Source organism: Oncorhynchus kisutch, linkage group LG23 (genome assembly GCF_002021735.2).
Source record: "Oncorhynchus kisutch isolate 150728-3 linkage group LG23, Okis_V2, whole genome shotgun sequence".
NCBI lineage: Eukaryota > Metazoa > Chordata > Actinopteri > Salmoniformes > Salmonidae > Oncorhynchus > Oncorhynchus kisutch.
In genome coordinates this window covers 35,161,968-35,179,049 of record NC_034196.2, presented here as the reverse complement: position 1 = coordinate 35,179,049, position 17,082 = coordinate 35,161,968, and the positions used below count along the sequence as shown (strand labels likewise).

Sequence of the window (17,082 nt, the reverse complement as noted above, 5' to 3'; positions counted from 1 at the left end):
CCATTGTTATGGTTGTAAGATGCCACAGTGATGCCATCTGTTGGTAAATGTTCATTACTGCAACTCTTGTGTTTTACCGGGGTGCTTGAGATACCCGGATGCATTGTGATGTACTGAACAAGACTGGTTACTCGCATCAATGCATCTGTCTCGTCATTTAACATTCAAACATGGTGTCAGAGTCGGATAACTAACCATTGCTTTCCGCAAATTAGAGTCACCTGTTCTGGTTTACCAAACAAATGCTTATTTGTGTAAAATTTTGCCCGGAATTGGCCTTCGCTAGAGTGCGTTTGCTAGTTCGCTTCAGTGTTGTTAGCACGGGTTAGACATGGCAGCGAACATTCCCCCTCCCGCCGTTATGAAGTTTAGCGGGGATTGGAGCACGAACTGGGATACGTTTAGTGGTGAATGGGAGGATTATGCGCTAGCAACGGGACTTCTGGAAAAGGACGATGAGGTAGTGGCTGCCACTTTGAGGACTATAATGGGAACTGAATGCCGACACGTATACAAACACAACCTGAACTTAACAGCAGCTCAGCAAGGTAACGCTATAGCTATTTTTTTTAAAAAAATTTTTTTTATTTTTTATTATTTTTATTATTAACAACAAATCAATACATAAAGCACATGAGGGAACACAAGCATACATTGATTACAAATAATAGACAATCGAGCTAGGGGGTACAATATCACATTACAATTACACAAGGACCTTAAGGGACATGCATATACTTACAATTCTAACAGCTTTTTTGTTAGTAGAGCATTTAACCGTCTTAAAATACAGTTCAATTTCTTTTTGTAGGGTACGAAAATGTGGTTTTCTGTTTGTAAATTTACATTTGTGTATATGAAATTTGGCCAAAAGAATAATGAAATTAATTACATAAAAATGATTCCGCTTATTTCTATTGTATGTAAAGAATCCAAACAGTACATCTCTCCACAATAGTGTAAAATCTTCATAAATGTGTTCAATTATAATCCTACTGATGTCTTGCCACAGTTTTCTTACATGCATACAATGCCAAAAAAGATGCACAACTGTTTCTGGGTGGTCATTACAAAAGGAGCAATTTGAGTTGATGTTTTCCTTAAACTTCTTCATATAGTGGTTGGCAGGATAATATTTATGAATAATTTTAAAGGAAATTTCCTTAATTTTGTTAACAAGTAGGTATGGTTGTGGCAACATCCAAACTTTTTTCCAACAGATATTATCAATAAATCCATTCCAATAAGGCATGACATAAGGTATAGATACAACATCCTGCTGAAACAAGGATCGTATCGCTCTGTTGTTGAATGGACCAAAAGAGAAACAAATCTTTCCTACTGATGAGTCAACAGGGTCAATAGAAGGTAGGCTCTGAGGGTCAGGTCTTGACATGTTCCTGAATAACATAGCAACACCTGAGGGAATGGCATCTAAAACAATTGCAAAATCTTTAGGTGTTACAGGGACCTTGTAAAGTGATAAGAATTCTTTATAACTGAGTAAAAAACCCTCTGCATTTACCAGTTGGCTCACCAATAGGATATTATTTCTGAACCAATATTCTAAAAACAGAGAGGTATTTTTATACAATATATCACGATTATTCCAAAAATAATATCTGTGTGGAGAAAAATTGTGTTTATAAATTAAGGACCATGACAAGAAAACCTGCCGATGAAAAGCAGACAGTTTCACTGGAACTTTGTCAATATTATAATTGCAAAACAACATGAAGTTAAGGCCACCAAAAGTAGAGAAGACATGATGTGGAATAAAATTCCAGATAGAAGTGGGTCTTCTTAGGAATTGTTTTATCCAAATGATCTTGAAAGTATTATTTAAAGTAGTAAAATCCAGAAAATTCAGTCCACCATTCTCATAAGTGTTCATTACAACAGTTTTCCTAATGTAATGGGTACGGTTTCTCCAAAGAAAGTTGAAAAGCATCTGGTCTATCTCCTTGCTTATTTTACGGTCAAGATATAAAGATAGAGCACCATATGTTAGTCTAGAGATACCTTCAGCCTTGGTTATCAGGACTCTACCTTTTAAAGATAAGTCCCTCTGTAGCCATTGATTTAGTTTCTTCTGGTTTTTTTTTAATAAGAGGGTTAAAATTTAGTAAGCCTCTAGACTTCTGATCCTTTGTAATGGTTATGCCTAAATATGTAAGTTCTTCTTTTACTGGAATACCATAATATGAAGGTGTCACACAATCTTTGACAGCCATGAGTTCACATTTCTTAATGTTAAGATATAGACCAGACGCTTTGGAAAAGGATTGTATCACATTGATCGATATGGGAATTTGGTTAGCGTCTTTCAGAAAAAGTGTAGTATCGTCAGCCAGCTGGCTTATAATAATTTCTTTACCAGCTATGGAAATACCTTGTACAGGACTATTATTTAAAGAATTTGCAAGAAGTTGGGTGATTAATAAAAACAGGTATGGAGAGATAGGACAACCTTGCCTAATTCCTCTCTTTAACTCAAATCTAGGTGAGGTGCCATATTTCAATTTGATAGAGCTGTTACCATTTGCATAGAGAGTCTTAATAGCCTTACAGAAAAAAATCCCCAAAGCCAAGTCTCTCAAGGGAGTGGAAGAGGAACTGATGCTCTACTGTGTCAAATGCTTTATAAAAATCTAAAAATAATATGAAGCTATCCTCAGTTATTAGGTCTGAGTAGTCAAGTACGTCTAATACTAGTCTGACATTGTTAGAAATATGTCTGTTCCTCATGAAGCCAGACTGTGTTTCATCAATAATTGCATCCAGAACTTCTTTAATTATTTTTGCAAGTAGTGAGGCTAATATCTTATAGTCATTATTAAGAAGACAAATTGGACGCCAGTTATCGATGAGCAGCACTTCTTTTTTAGGTTTAGGTATCAGTGTTATTAACCCCTGACTCATTGTAGGAGGGAGAACATTGTTTTTAATACTCTCTAAAAAGACTTCAAATAGGAAGGGAGCTACTTGTTCAGAAAATAATTTGTAAAATTCTGATGTAATTCCATCAACACCTGGTGATTTATTGTTCTTTAGATGTTTGATAGACTCTATAATCTCTTCAACTTTGATGGGTTCATCACACTGTTTAGATTCTATATCACTGATAGAGTGAACATTATTCAGTGAGTTAAAAAACATATCTGTGGATTCCTGACAGTACGTAGAGCTATACAATTTTCTGTAAAAATTGCTGCAGTATTTAGCGATTAATTTTTGGTCATCTGTAATAACACCATCAATGTTTAACTTATGGATAGTGTTATTTTTAGAGTGAAATTTCTCAAGTCTAAAGAAATAGGATGAATTCTGTTCTCCCTTCTCAATCCATTTTTTCCTAGATCTAATAAAGGCTCCTTCTGCTTTTAATTTATATATATTATCCAGTTTATTTTGTAACTCAATTAGTTCCATCTTCTCCTCCCCCAAGAGGTCAGCTGGGGACCTCTGAGAAAGGGAAGTTATCTTAATGATCACCTTTTCCTCCTCAGCTCTTCTGGTCTTAGCAAGATTACTACCATATTTTCTAAGATATTTGGACACCTCAAATTTAAAGAGCTCCCAGTTCTTGCAATAAGATTTTTCTTCACAAGCCCTTTTCCAAAAATGTGAGAGCAGATCTTTAACCTCAAATGTAACGATATCATTATTTAATAATGAGCCATTTAGCTTCCAGTAGGATGTTCTACCAAGGTTCGTATCAGGGGTAGATATTTTGATATCAATGTAAATAGCCTTATGGTCTGTGAGGGGAGTAGTACAAATATTTGTAGTAACACACTCACTATCAATACATTTGGATATAAGCCAAAAATCTATTCTGGATTGTCTGGAGCCTGTTTTGTTACTCCAAGTGAATGATCTTTCGGCCGGAAACCTCTCTCTCCATATATCAGTAAGATCAAACTTTTCCATAAAAAGTATTAAACCCAAATTGTGATTGGTTGGCCTACCTGGGGGCCATCTATCAGTTGAATTATCTATTGTAATGTTAAAGTCCCCTCCTATCAATAATAACGAATTGGGAAATTTAGATAACCAATGAAGTATATGTTTCTCTATAGATTCAAGCAACTCATCATTCTCATGTTTGGTGTTGTACCCGTAGAAGTTTACAGTAATGAGTGTAATGTCATTGTAACTGATCACAAGACAAATAAAGTGACCAAAGGGGTCACATTCCGAGTGTAGAATATTACCACCAAAGGTATTTTTCATTGTAGTGACACCAGCAGAGCGTTCAGATCCATGGGAAAGCCAAATATCGTTGCCCCACTGTGACCTCCAGAAGTTGGCATCAGCAGAAATTGAGTGAGACTCTTGAAAAAAGCAAAAATCTGTTCGAAATTGTTTAGCAAATAGAAATAAGGCCTTGCGCTTCACACTGTTTCGTAACCCCCTAGCATTAAGAGATAATATAGACAAAGACAAAACAACAAAGATTATATAAAAGTATAAACTGTAGTAGGATGAGTCAAAGACGTAGGAGCAGTGAACGTAAACGATAAGGAACCGAGATCTGCACCATTTAAGTCAATTTAAAGTGAAAATAGCTTATTCCATAACCTTTGAAATTCAACTCAACTGGAAATTATGTTCAAGACCAAACCAAGGGTTCTTGTAGTAAGAGAGACTAAAAATCCTCTTTAGTGTAATCAGGAACTATTTTGAGAAATAAAATAAATAATAATTTAAATAAAAGGGTACCTACTATTTTAAGTACATATGAAAACTGATCATAAAATAATTGTATAACAAAATGTTTTACATATAAACGTTCCTAAGACCTTTTTTGGAAATAAGTATTAATAACTAAATAGAACAATAACCGTGTAAAGTCAGAGCAGACCTGTATGCCATTTAGGACAGTATCTTAGTTACTGTATACATAAAACATAAATTCAGCTTTCAATCTTCTTCGTAAGTTTATAAACAAAATAGGACTTCTGGTCATACAAGAACAAATTAATGAATTGAAATACCTGAGTATTCCTTTAAAATAGTCACCGGATGCTTGTTAGGTAAACCACATAAGGAAAATGAGAATACCATGGCTGAAACCATCAACCTGTTCCTTCTGGTGAGATTTTAGGGAGGAATATGGATTTCTGAACCGTTGATGAAACCTCGTCCTCCGACGAAGTAAGCAGCCTTCCCCTCACCTCGTGCTATCTTGATCGTTGGCCACAACTTGTTCCTTCTTTCTATGTCTTCCGGGCTGAGATGCTCGGCGAAACGCATACCATGGCTCTGAAGGAAGGCGTTCTTCCTAGCAGCTTTCCAGACAGCATCCCTGTAGAATCTGGTAGTGAATAGGATGATGATACCCCTGGGTCTTGAATCGCTTTGCTGTTGCTTCTTGCCGAGGCGATGTACAACGTCGATGGTATCACCAACTTTGTTCTTCTCTGCAGGCAAAACTTCTTGGCAGATACGGATAGCCTCTCCTCGCACATCTTCATTCTCCACCTCTGGCAAGCCGTAGAGTCTCAGGTTCCATTTTCTTGTGTATTGTTCCAGATCAGTGAGACGTCTATGGTAGACATTGTTATTCTTTTCCACCCTTTCCACATTTTTTTCAACTTTTGCCACTCTCGTTTTCACATCATTAATTTCACCACATGCAAACTCCACAGTCTTTTTCAAGCCTTCGATAACCATGGTGTTCGCGCCTACCATTTTCTCAATGGCGTCACACCTGGAGTTGATGAGTAAGGAGAGGGTAGCCACGATGTCAGAGTTCATGTTGGGTTTTTTGGAGGGTGGAGGTTTGCACGGAGTAACCGGTAAAGAGGGGAATTCGTCATCTTCAGCATTCGAAAGCATGATATTATCCATAGGCCAAGTGTAGTTATGGCAGTTGTCTATAAGCACGTTTCTCTCGTTGATTAGCAATAGAACGGCTAACTTTTTCCTTTCTTTTTTTGTCACGACTTTGCATGGACATGCTGAAATAAATTATCCAATTATCATTCCAGTCACAGGAAAGGTCTTATATCTTGAACAAATAAAAATAATAGTGACTAAACTTTAAAGAAAAAAAAACAATTTTCACAATCTTTCTGAAGTTTGGTACGGAGCTCGGTAAAAAAGCGTCTGTTCAAGCAGCCATCTTGGCCAATCTAACGCTATAGCTATTCTTGATGCTCTTGAACATTACTTTACGTCATCTACGAGCGTTATGTTTTCGGTCGTTGCAAATAGGAGGACGAGGAGTCCATTGACAACTTTGTCACTAGGTTAAGGGAAAAGGCAGCTACATGTGACTATGGTGCTTTAAGAGATGAACTGATCAGAGATAAGATTGTGCTTGGCATAACTGATGAGGGCACCCGTAGACGTTTGCTGAGAGAACGTGACCTGATGCTGGCCCTGGCAGTGGAGACATGCCGTGCAGCAGAGCTTACTGATATACGGAGAAGGTCCATGGAGCTAGAAAGGCAACATATGGACAATGTCAATTCTACATTCAGGCAGCCAGTAAAGAAATTACAATTTGCCACAGCTAATGCTAATACTACAGCCAACTCTGCAGTAGACAACCCCAATACATGCCGATATTGTGGCATTTTCTCATGGACGAGGAAAAGAACACTGCCCAGCCTATGGAAAAATATGCAAATCCTGTGGTACAGCTAATCACTTCGCAAGGGTCTGCATGAAAAGCAAGAGAAAGGAGGGTAAAGTGCACTCCATGGAAACAAACACAGATGAAGGGAACGACAGCACAGATGATGTATATGCTAGCAAGTGCATAGGGGCAGTGAGGGCAAAAGAACAAAAGTGGTTTGTCACTCTGCTACTTAATAATAAACCACAGCAATGCCAGCTAGATTCAGGGGCCACATGCAACGTTATGAGCCTTAAAGACAAAAGGAGGCTCGCGCCCAGAGACAAACTCACACAGAGTAGCACCAAGCTGAAACTGTATTCAGGCCAGTTCATGACCTCTTTAGGCCTGTGTGACAGAGTGTGTTTTGTGGAATACACCCTTGAGTTTGAAATAGTTGAGGCTAGTCAACAGCCATTACTGTCAGGTTCTACATGCAAGCGCCTTGGGCTTATTAACTTCACCATCCCAGCTGATCTTAACATTATAGACAAGTCCAGGCTGGGCCCCTGAGCAAGGAGACACTCCTAAGCAAGTACCATGATGTCTTCAACGCACCGGTCGAGTCAGTTCCCGGGGAAGTCCACTTTGAGTTGGACGCAGCAATCCAGCCTGTCCAGTGTGCACCCCGCAATGTACCAGTGGCCATGAAAACAGCTACGAAGGCTCAGCTAGACAAATACGAAGCAGATGGCCACATCATATCCGTCACAGAGCCTACAGACTGGATAAGTAATATGGTTATCGTCAAGAAACCAGACAAGCTACGGATATGCATTGATCCTAAACACCTCAACCGGGCTCTGCGACGTTCACATTACATTATGCCCACGTTGGAGGATGTTCTTTACAAGCTCCCAAAGGCCAGAGTCTTCACGCTCGTGGATGCCAGAGATGCCTTCCTGCAGTGCAAGCTCGACGAGCCCAGCAGCTACATGACCACCTTTTGGACACCCTGGGGCAGGAAGAGGTGGTTGAAGCTTCCGTTTGGTGTCTCCGTGGCTCCAGAGGTGTATCAGCGGAAACAGCATGAGCTGTTGATGGGACTCAGTGGCGTGGAACCCATAGCAGATGACATCCTCGTAGTGGGCTGTGGGGACAGTGATGAAGAAGCAGAATGTGACCATGACACCAAGCTGCTGGCCCTGATGGTCAGATGCAGACAGATTCAAGCTAATGCTAAGCATAAAAAAGCTTCAGTTTAAAGTGCCAGAGGTCCGCTTTTATGGGCACATCTTGTTCTCCACCGGATTGAAGGTGGATCCTGAAAAAGCGAAGGCTGTCTTGGAAATGCCCCACCCATCTGACGTGAAGGGAGTGCAGCGCTTCGTCGGATTCGTCACCTACCTGGCCAAATTCCTACTGCTCACACACTCTCTGAAGTGTGTGAGCCACTAAGGAGGCTCATGGACAAGGACACCATCTGGCATTGGCTCCCAAAACATGACGCAGCGGTGGGGGAAATAAAACAACTGGTCACCCAGACACCTGTACTGCGATACTACAATGTGTCAAAACCTGTCACGATTCAGAGTGACTCAAGCCAGTATGGACTTGGCTGTTGCCTCATGCAGGAGGGCCAGCCTGTGGTATTCGTCTCTAGGGCACTCACCCCAACAGAGCAGAACTATGCCCAGATAGAGAAGGAGTGCCTCAGCATTGTGTTTGCATGCCAACGCTTCCACCACTACCTGTACGGGCGCGACAATATTACCGCAGAGACAGATCACAAGCCCCTAATTGCTATATTCTGCAAGCCTCTTCTGAATGCCCCAAAACGACTGCAGAGCATGCTACTGGCCCTACAAAACTACAACCTCGAGGTGGTGTATAAGCCAGGGCCAGAGATGTGAGTGACACGCTCAGCAGGGCTACTGCATCAGGTACTCACACACGCTCCATGCATGAACATGCAGTGTGCAGCTTGCAAACAGAGCAAGTGGATGTTGAACACATCAACCAGGCTGACTACCTCAATGTTACGGACCAGCGCCTTATACAAATCAGACAGCACACAGACAGGGACGAGCAACTCCAGGCATTGAGGTCTGTGATTCTGATGGGCTGGCCCGACTGCAGGGAAGAAACTGCTTTAGCCGTCAGAGAATATTGGCCAGTCAAAGAGGAGCTCAGTAATATTCAAGTGTCAGAGTCGTTATTCCCCGGTCTCTGCGCCCTGAGATGTTGGCGCACGTGCACTCAAGTCACATAGGAGGTGAGGCCTGTTACAGACAAGCACGTGACACACTGTATTGGCCAGGTATGCAGAGTGAAATCAAAGACGGTCAGTAAATGCACAGTCTGCAATGAATATGCCATTGAGCAACAGAGAGAGATGATGATGTCCCACGAGCTACCGATGCTCCCCTGGCACATAGTAAGTCTAGATCTCTTCCAGCACAGTGGCAAAGACTTTCTGCTGGTAGTCGATCATTACTCAGACTTTTGGGAGATTGACCTCCTCCCCGACTTCTCAGCAGAGACAACGATCAAACGCTGCAAGGCTCAGTTTGCCCACTATGGCCAGCCAGATAGGGTAATTTCAGACAATTGACCCCAATTCTCCGGAGTTGAGTTCCCATCCTGCAGCAAATTTTGGGAATTCGAGCACGTCACTTCATCACCACGACACCCAAAAGCTAATGGGAAGGCGGGGTCCGCAGTAAAAATCGCAAAGAACCTCTGCAAAAAGGCTCTGCGAGAGGGCAAAGATGCCTGGAAAGCAATCCTGCAGTGGCGCAATATCCCGACAGAAGGCATGGATAGCAGCCTGGCACAGCGCCTCATGGCACGGCGCTTAAAAGCAGCTCTGCCAGTAGCCAGCACTCTCCTGGAGCCATGTGTGGTGACAGACGTGCTGGTGAAGCTACGTCACAAAAGACAGGTCTCCAAATTCATCTACGACAAATCAGCAAGAGACTTACCTGAGCTCAGGGTGGGTGAAACGGTGCGAATGAAGCCACTACCAGGGAACCGGACAGGCCTCTGGAGACTCAGATCCTGTGTACAGAAAGTGGCACCACGCTCCTACTTGGTCAAAGTGAATGGATCACTGTACCGTCGTAACAGGGTTGACCTTCAGATTGCTGAGCCAGCACCTACTCAGAACCCTGATGGCCAAAGGGGTCGCATGACAAAAGACAGAACCCCAGCAAGTCACATGGGGCCTGAGGCACTGGGCGAAGAGCCAGGGGATCACAGGTCACCACTCCCTCGCCCATCAATTCTCCCCTTAGACATTCAGGTGACACGCCTGTGCGGGAACCCGCAGTCCTCGCAGACAAGCCCCCTGTCTTTTCACGCTGCGGGCATCTGTCCCAGCCACCAAAAATACTTAATCTGTAGGTTTCCCATCAGGGATTGTTGACAGACAGAGATAAGTGAAGAGAATATCAACATGTTGTTAACTGAGAAAATAATAACACTAAAATAAAAAATACTTCATGTTGGAAATTGTTACTAGGTTTGTTTTGTTAGTGAATTGACACCTCCTGTCCCATTTTATTAAATGGAAGATGTTATGGGTGTAAAATGGCACAGTGATGCCATCTGTTGGTAAATGTTCATTACTGCAACTCGTGTTTTACCGGGGTGCTTGAGATACCCGGATGTGTTGTGATGTACTGAACAAGACTGGTTAATCGCATTAATGCCTCTCTCTCGTTATTTAACATTCAAACAGCCATCCACTCCAAACGCTTGAACTGGATAGTGGGCATTCTTTAAAACTGTTGTACATCGGCTGTTTCTGAGATTTTAAAGGCTGGTTTCCCAGATTAGGCCTATAGTTCTGGACTGAAAAGGTACTTTGAATAGAGATTCTCCATTGACAATTGTTTTGAATTAGGGTTGATATCAGCAGGCAAGTCATTAATGGAAATAAATACATGGAGGCAGTGATAAGTGTCTTACTTTATCATTTATATCAGAATGGTAAAAAAAAAAAAAAAGGCACAGTAAAGCAACTGTTGTGGTGTTGTCAAGGCTCAATTATTCCATTGTTACAAGAGTCTGGGGCATTCATCATTTCTCCACTAAGAAAGCCAGTGTTCACTCATTTTGGCAACAAAGTGAAAACTTATCATTACATGGGCAACACTGATGTAGAAGAGATACAGATTGTCATTTGCCCATTAACTTGACAGGTCCAGGTTTTTACACTTAAATGAAACAAGAGCAACATTATAGTGCCGCCCAATGTGGGTGGCGTACAGTATGTGAACCTGGCATGAAATGTGTGGGTTGAGATGTTGACCAGACTGTCCAAGCAGATGGAAAGGAACCAAAACCTGACAGGAACAAAAGCCAGCACACATCAGGGCCCTTACAATGCCAGCCAGCACACATCAGGGCCCTTACAATGCCAGCCAGCACACATCAGGGCCCTTACAATGCCAGCCAGCACACATCAGGGCCCTTACAATGCCAGCCAGCACACATCAGGGCCCTTACAATGCCAGCCAGCACACATCAGGGCCCTTACAATGCCAGCCAGCAAAACATCAGGGCCCTTACAATGCCAGCCAGCAAAACATCAAAGAAAGATAGATACAGGCTTGTACCAACTGATCTCATTCAGTTGGCTGACAGAAATATGTATCATTGTCCTGTTGACCACCCAAAGCATGGCTTATAAGAAATAAAAAGCATTGTTTGAAAGACAATGTGCATTTCCATAGCCCTACCCAATATTGAGAGAGCATGCCATGGCCATGCCAATTGTTAATGCTACGGAGATATCACAAAACTAAATTGTATGTCACATGCTTCGTAAAACAGGTGTAGACTAACAGTGAAATGCTTACTTACGACCCTTCATAACATCGCAGAGGGAAAAATAACACGATGAATGAATACACAATGAATAAAGATGGCATTAGTTAGGTGATAACTTGGCTATGTTATCAACTAAGCCAAGTACAATATGTAATAAGAAGCCTTTCTCTGACTCCCTGAACTGTTTCCATAGGCTGTTTTTTTTAGACCAACTTTTTAACTCTATCATAAACAATATAGTGTAGTATCATGAACCCCCTATTAAAAAGGTAGGTAGTTTGCCTATTTATGCATATACAATAAGAGTTAACCTAGAAACGATTCCCCAAAATAGGTCAAATACATAATCATGAGAAGCATCAATGCTGCTTTGACAGTTTTGGTATGCTACCCAAATGATACACAATGTGGTTAAATGACTGGCCATTAAGAGTCAGAAAATTCTAATATTTTGATGGTAATACACATAACCTTACAGCATTTTTTATTTTACATTACAAAACAAATGGAGAAAGTGACAGTGAACACTTTCCTCTGTTACTCAGACCTCCAGCAGGAGGGCGCTCCACCCACACTGGATGCACAAGAGGACTGTTGAAATAAGGCAAGCGTTGCATAGCTCGAGCACTGAACACCATTTCTGACCAGTCTGAGAACTTGAATGTTGCTTATGAAAACAAACATTCAGTAACTCTGCAAAAAACACATGAAATAAAAGGAATGTTGGGATGCATACATGTAAAATAACATTCACAACAGTCACATTGCTGATGGGATGATAAAATAAAGATAGGATGTGTGCAGTGAAAGGTGTTGTTTTACAGGGTCAGCCATAGTAATATGGTGCCTCTGGAGTACTCTAGGGTTAAGTGCCTTGCTCAAGGGTACAGACAGAATTTTCACCTTGTCGGCTCAGGTCTTCAAACCAGTGACCTTCCAGTTACTGGCCCAATGCTCAACCGCTTGGCTACCTGCTACCCTTGCGGTCAACTGTTGTGACCATGGCATGACTACCTACAGTACCGAACATACTGGCACAGTCCTATACAGATGGGGGGGGGTATGTACAGTAGAAGTTGTCCAACCACAGGATCAGATATTATTTAATTTCCTAATGACTAAGCTCATAATGAGGGTACTGCAATCTGACCCTAGACCATGCAACACTTTGCGCCGAACAGAAACCGTTCCTACAGTGACTTGATCGGGGGAAGCCTTTTCTGTGGGTCAAAGACACTTCCGGTCACACTTTGTTGATAAGCAACTGCTTGCGAAGGTTACAGTTAGGGTTAGGTCTAAGTTAAGGGTTAAGGTTAGGGCGGCAGGTAGCCTAGCAGTTAAGAGCGTTGGACCAGTCGCTGGTTTGAATCCCCAAGCAGACTAGGTGAAAAATCTGTTGATGTGCCCTTGAGTAAGGCACTTAACCCCATTTGCTCCTGTATGTAGATCTGGATAAGAGCCTCAGCTAAATGACTAAAATATAATGTAATTGGTTAGGGCTAGCAGATAGTTAGCTGAAATGTAACTTAGTCTGTAGAACATATACAGATTGACTATCCAAATAAAATGTTACCACACTTCCTAGTTCCACTGCTCTGTAAACACTTTGCTGACCTCACCCTCCACCCGTTTCCTGGTGGGGGGGGGGTTGTGAAATAGAAGTTAGAGATTTCAATGTGCTTTTTAGGGGGGGAATGCCTAATCTTGTGATTAAGGGAAGTGACAGTGTTCCCACTGTGTTGAAGGTCAGTACAAGTACAGGTCAGGATAAAAACAGATTTTTAATTTGTTGGGGAGGACTATGGAAAAGGATAAAAAGCTGGAGCATTAGATCTGGTTAGATACAAATAGTTCAGTGTAAAAACAATACATTTATAGAGTTAGACGTGATACAGAAGAATAGCATGTAACCACTACCTCAGCTGAACTGAAAGAGGCTTACATGATTCTTTCTGACGCTATATGGCTTTTAAAGAGTGACAGCAATTATATACACAACAATATATTCTGAAATATATTATCCTGTTCTATTATCAGAATCTCAATTTTCTTCTCCAATTCAGTCAGCGCTAACTGTTTCCATATTTACCCCTTCAAATCTGTGCCACATTAAAGCTGTGAATCAATGAGCTCTTCAGTGAAGCCCTGAGATAGTCCTATGGTACGATCAAAACAGTTTATGATAGCTCAACCACATCGATCACAACACCCCGTTTAAGGAATGACCTGGGGTGTACCTGTTTGCCGTTTTCAAATGTTTCAAAAAGTTAGGAACATGTCAGAGAATAATACTTCAACATTAACGTAGGTCTGTATTCAACCACCCAAGTCTCGACCAGCGAGCCTCTGCTCTGGGATTGCTTGTTCTTCTCTGATGCACTCTTACTCTGTGAGCGTTGCTCCAGCCTTTTAGAGCTGGGGTCTAGCCTTTACTAACAAATCCAAGACAGGCCTTTTCAGAACAGAGCTGGACTCAAAACACCCATTGGTAACCTTGCAAAAAGGGCAGTTATGTATGTAGTTATTACATTTTAAAGATGAATTCAGCTCACTTTCCTCCAAAGTGAGGCTTCCCTCTCCTTTGAAAATAACTTGGAACAGCTGGTAAGAATAATAATACCATGTAAATTCTTGAAACATAAAATGTACAACATTATAAGCTATACATTTGTCTGCATATTTAGCAAAATCATGAACATGATGGTTGTAATGACACAGCGTGGGACATGCATTACAGCACCAGAAAGGGAAGGCCATATAAGTAACAAGAGTTGCCTGGCTGGTCTTAAAGGAATCACCTTTGGTGGCAATTGACTTCTAATGTTGTCTACTCCAAGTCCATTCAATAAAAAAGTATCTCTTCGATATTCATGCAGAATATACCTCACAAATGTGTTCTGTATAAGCCAATGATGTATCCACAGTCACTGTTTTGGAGTGCAAATATCTGGGTTGTTTTCATTAGGGCACACGGTAACAAACATTTTTAAATGTTTTGCAGAAAACAAAAATGTGTGTTATTTTTGGACAAGTCCAGGTAGTTTCAGTCCATTTCCCATTATTTAGTGCCTAATAAAACAGGGCCCTGCTTTGGTTACATCGGCCATAGTGTTTCATTAACCAGTCAGATCCTGCGTCCTCTCACTGGCGTTTGGATAAACAGACTAGTGGACTGTATACTTCCAAGTGAAGATGGAAAACAGAGCACACACATATATTGCTTTGTAGGCTACATGAACCTTCCACACCAACTCTTTTATGTAGTCTTTCTGTGGCCACTGTTTATACCAGAAATGTCAAAACATACCTGTCAGTTTGAGTTTTTTTTATTTTTATATAAATATTGTTTTCCTTTTGGTGGGGAAACATACTCAATATAGTTTAAAATTACTAAAACCAAATGGAAACGGTGTAGAAATGATAATGGAAGCTAGACAGTCCGGGAGGATTGACCTCAAAGACCAAATGCAGCCCCCAGAGCAAAATTAGTTTAACAACCTTGACCCATACTGAGATGACTCCGTACAAACAAACAAAACAAATCCTCAATCTCACAAGATTTCTGTCTCTCATCCTCCCCTAATCAGCATTCGACAACGATCGACTTTGCACATCATTTCATAAAAGAACAAGGGGGAAAAGAACCAAAGTTGGAGAGGTCTCCATCTGGTTAGTCTGTTTATAAACATCTTGTGACCCTGTGACTAGGGATGTGATGGTCATGGAATTTTGGATAACTAATTGGCCAACCAAACTACCGCGGTCACCGTAATAAATGTTTGAATAGCAATGTATAATGTATCATTTTTTTTGGTAGATTTACATTTTCTCCTCTCCTCCAGACTGTATGTGCTGCCATATCAAATCAAATTTATTTATATAGCCCTTCGTACATCAGCTGATATCTCAAAGTGCTGTACAGAAACCCAGCCTAAAACCCCAAACAGCAAGCAATGCAGGTGTAGGAGCACCATAGAAATATAATGAATAGAACAGGCATCCCAATTCAAGTAAATTATGGCATAATGGGTGGAGTGGCGGCTATTGACAGTGTACCCATAGTTTGAGAGCAGGAAGTAATTTGTCCTGCGATTTGATTCAATCAACTCACATTACAAAAAAATACATTGCATGAGCTACATTAGTTAAAATAATTTGAGTGAACATTCTACATTACCATGGAAATTATTACATCACAATATCAGGCAGCCATTGCAAGTGTATCTACAAGTTTACCAGTCAAATTACCAAGATTAGATTTACCTAGACTGTTCTATTTCTGTGCTGATGCTGCTGCATTGTGGTTATTCAGTCAAATGTTTATTTTAAATTGTTTTAAATGGTTATGACTGTCTTCATCAGTTACACGGTTATACTGTAATTGTGGCAGTCCTACCAGTTACCCTAAAAAAGACTAATTCAGCCAGGAGAGCCAAGACAACAACCAACCAATCAACCATCCTTCCCTGGATGCATGTCCAGCAATACAGACACATCTCCCCCCTTTCTCCTACCCCATACTAGTGGAGGCTGGAAGGAGGGAGAAATTTGAGATTGGCCTCCAATTGAAAGTGACATCAGCCTCCACTGCCCAATCCTCTCTCCTGCTTTCCTCCTCTCCTTAGGCTCCCTCTCTCTGGACTCTCTCAGACCAGCTCCTTGTCGGCCCTCCATAGCTGTTCTTTGACCTCTGTGGGCAGTGTCTTGAACAGGTCCTCCTCCACCACCAGGCCGCTCCTCTTCAACTGCCTGCACTCCCCCAGCTCCACGGGCAGGCACTCCAGACGGTTACCCCGCAGCTCCAGCTGGGTCAGGCCCGTCAGCTCGCCGAAGCGCGATGGTAGAGTATGCAGGCAGTTGTTGCCCAGGTTCAGGGTGCGCAGCTTCTTGCACTGGAACAGCTCCGGCGGGAGCGACTCGATCTGACAGTGACAAGGAGGGAGATCAGAGTGAGGATGAATGTTGAAATAGGATACATTTTTATTTTGTCTGTTTTTGACTTCATAAAATAATTGTATTTGTGCATAGGTTATGCATACTATAGTGTATGGTTTAAACAGCCATACTGTTTCTTGCTTTAGGCTGTGAAAGGTGCTTAAAGTTGAACTCCTCCCCAATGAACAGCTATGTTCTCAAGAACAGACTTGGAAAAAGAGGGAAGAAAGGAGAGTTCAGTACATACTGTTCCGACCGTAGCTACCCAATCAAAACACAGATACACCAGCCCATAGGACTTTAAGCCAATCAGAAACAAACCTAGGCACTCTGCCCTAAAGAAGGGAGCCAATCGAGCCATAGAGGTACAGACATACAGTCACAGTCTTCGAGTACCATACATATTTGTATAATTACTTATGCTCACACCAACACCTGTTATTAATAGTTCAGTCATCTGTTGAGGCAAAGACACAATGAGTGCATTTTACATAGATGCTGTTAATTTAAGCCAAAATATAATCAGAGTAAGCTGATTCACCGAGCTTAAAATAGCCTTATCAAATTACAAATGCTTTTCTTAGCTTCAAAACAGTGAAGAAGGCAGCTGGAGCTATCCAGGCATTGTTCTCCAAGAGAAAAACAAAAACCTAGAACCCTTTAGAACATTGGAGTACAGTGGTGAGCGTCGGGTCCTCGTTAGGGGCCCACCTGGGAATAACGTTTTACAAATTTCACAACTC

General features: G+C 41.5%; 1 protein-coding gene across 1 annotated transcript in view; it reads right to left on the bottom strand.

The window, feature by feature from the left end:
* Nucleotides 1-10,528: 10,528 nt before the first annotated feature.
* The window catches only part of LOC109868128 (leucine rich repeat containing 8 VRAC subunit A), a 28,973-nt gene continuing 22,419 nt past the window's right edge, over nt 10,529-17,082 (bottom strand). The window contains exon 3 of the mRNA XM_020457587.2: nt 10,529-16,326. Coding sequence (XP_020313176.1) covers nt 16,051-16,326 — 276 coding nt within the window. The 3' untranslated portion in view covers nt 10,529-16,050. The remainder of the gene's footprint in view (nt 16,327-17,082) is intronic.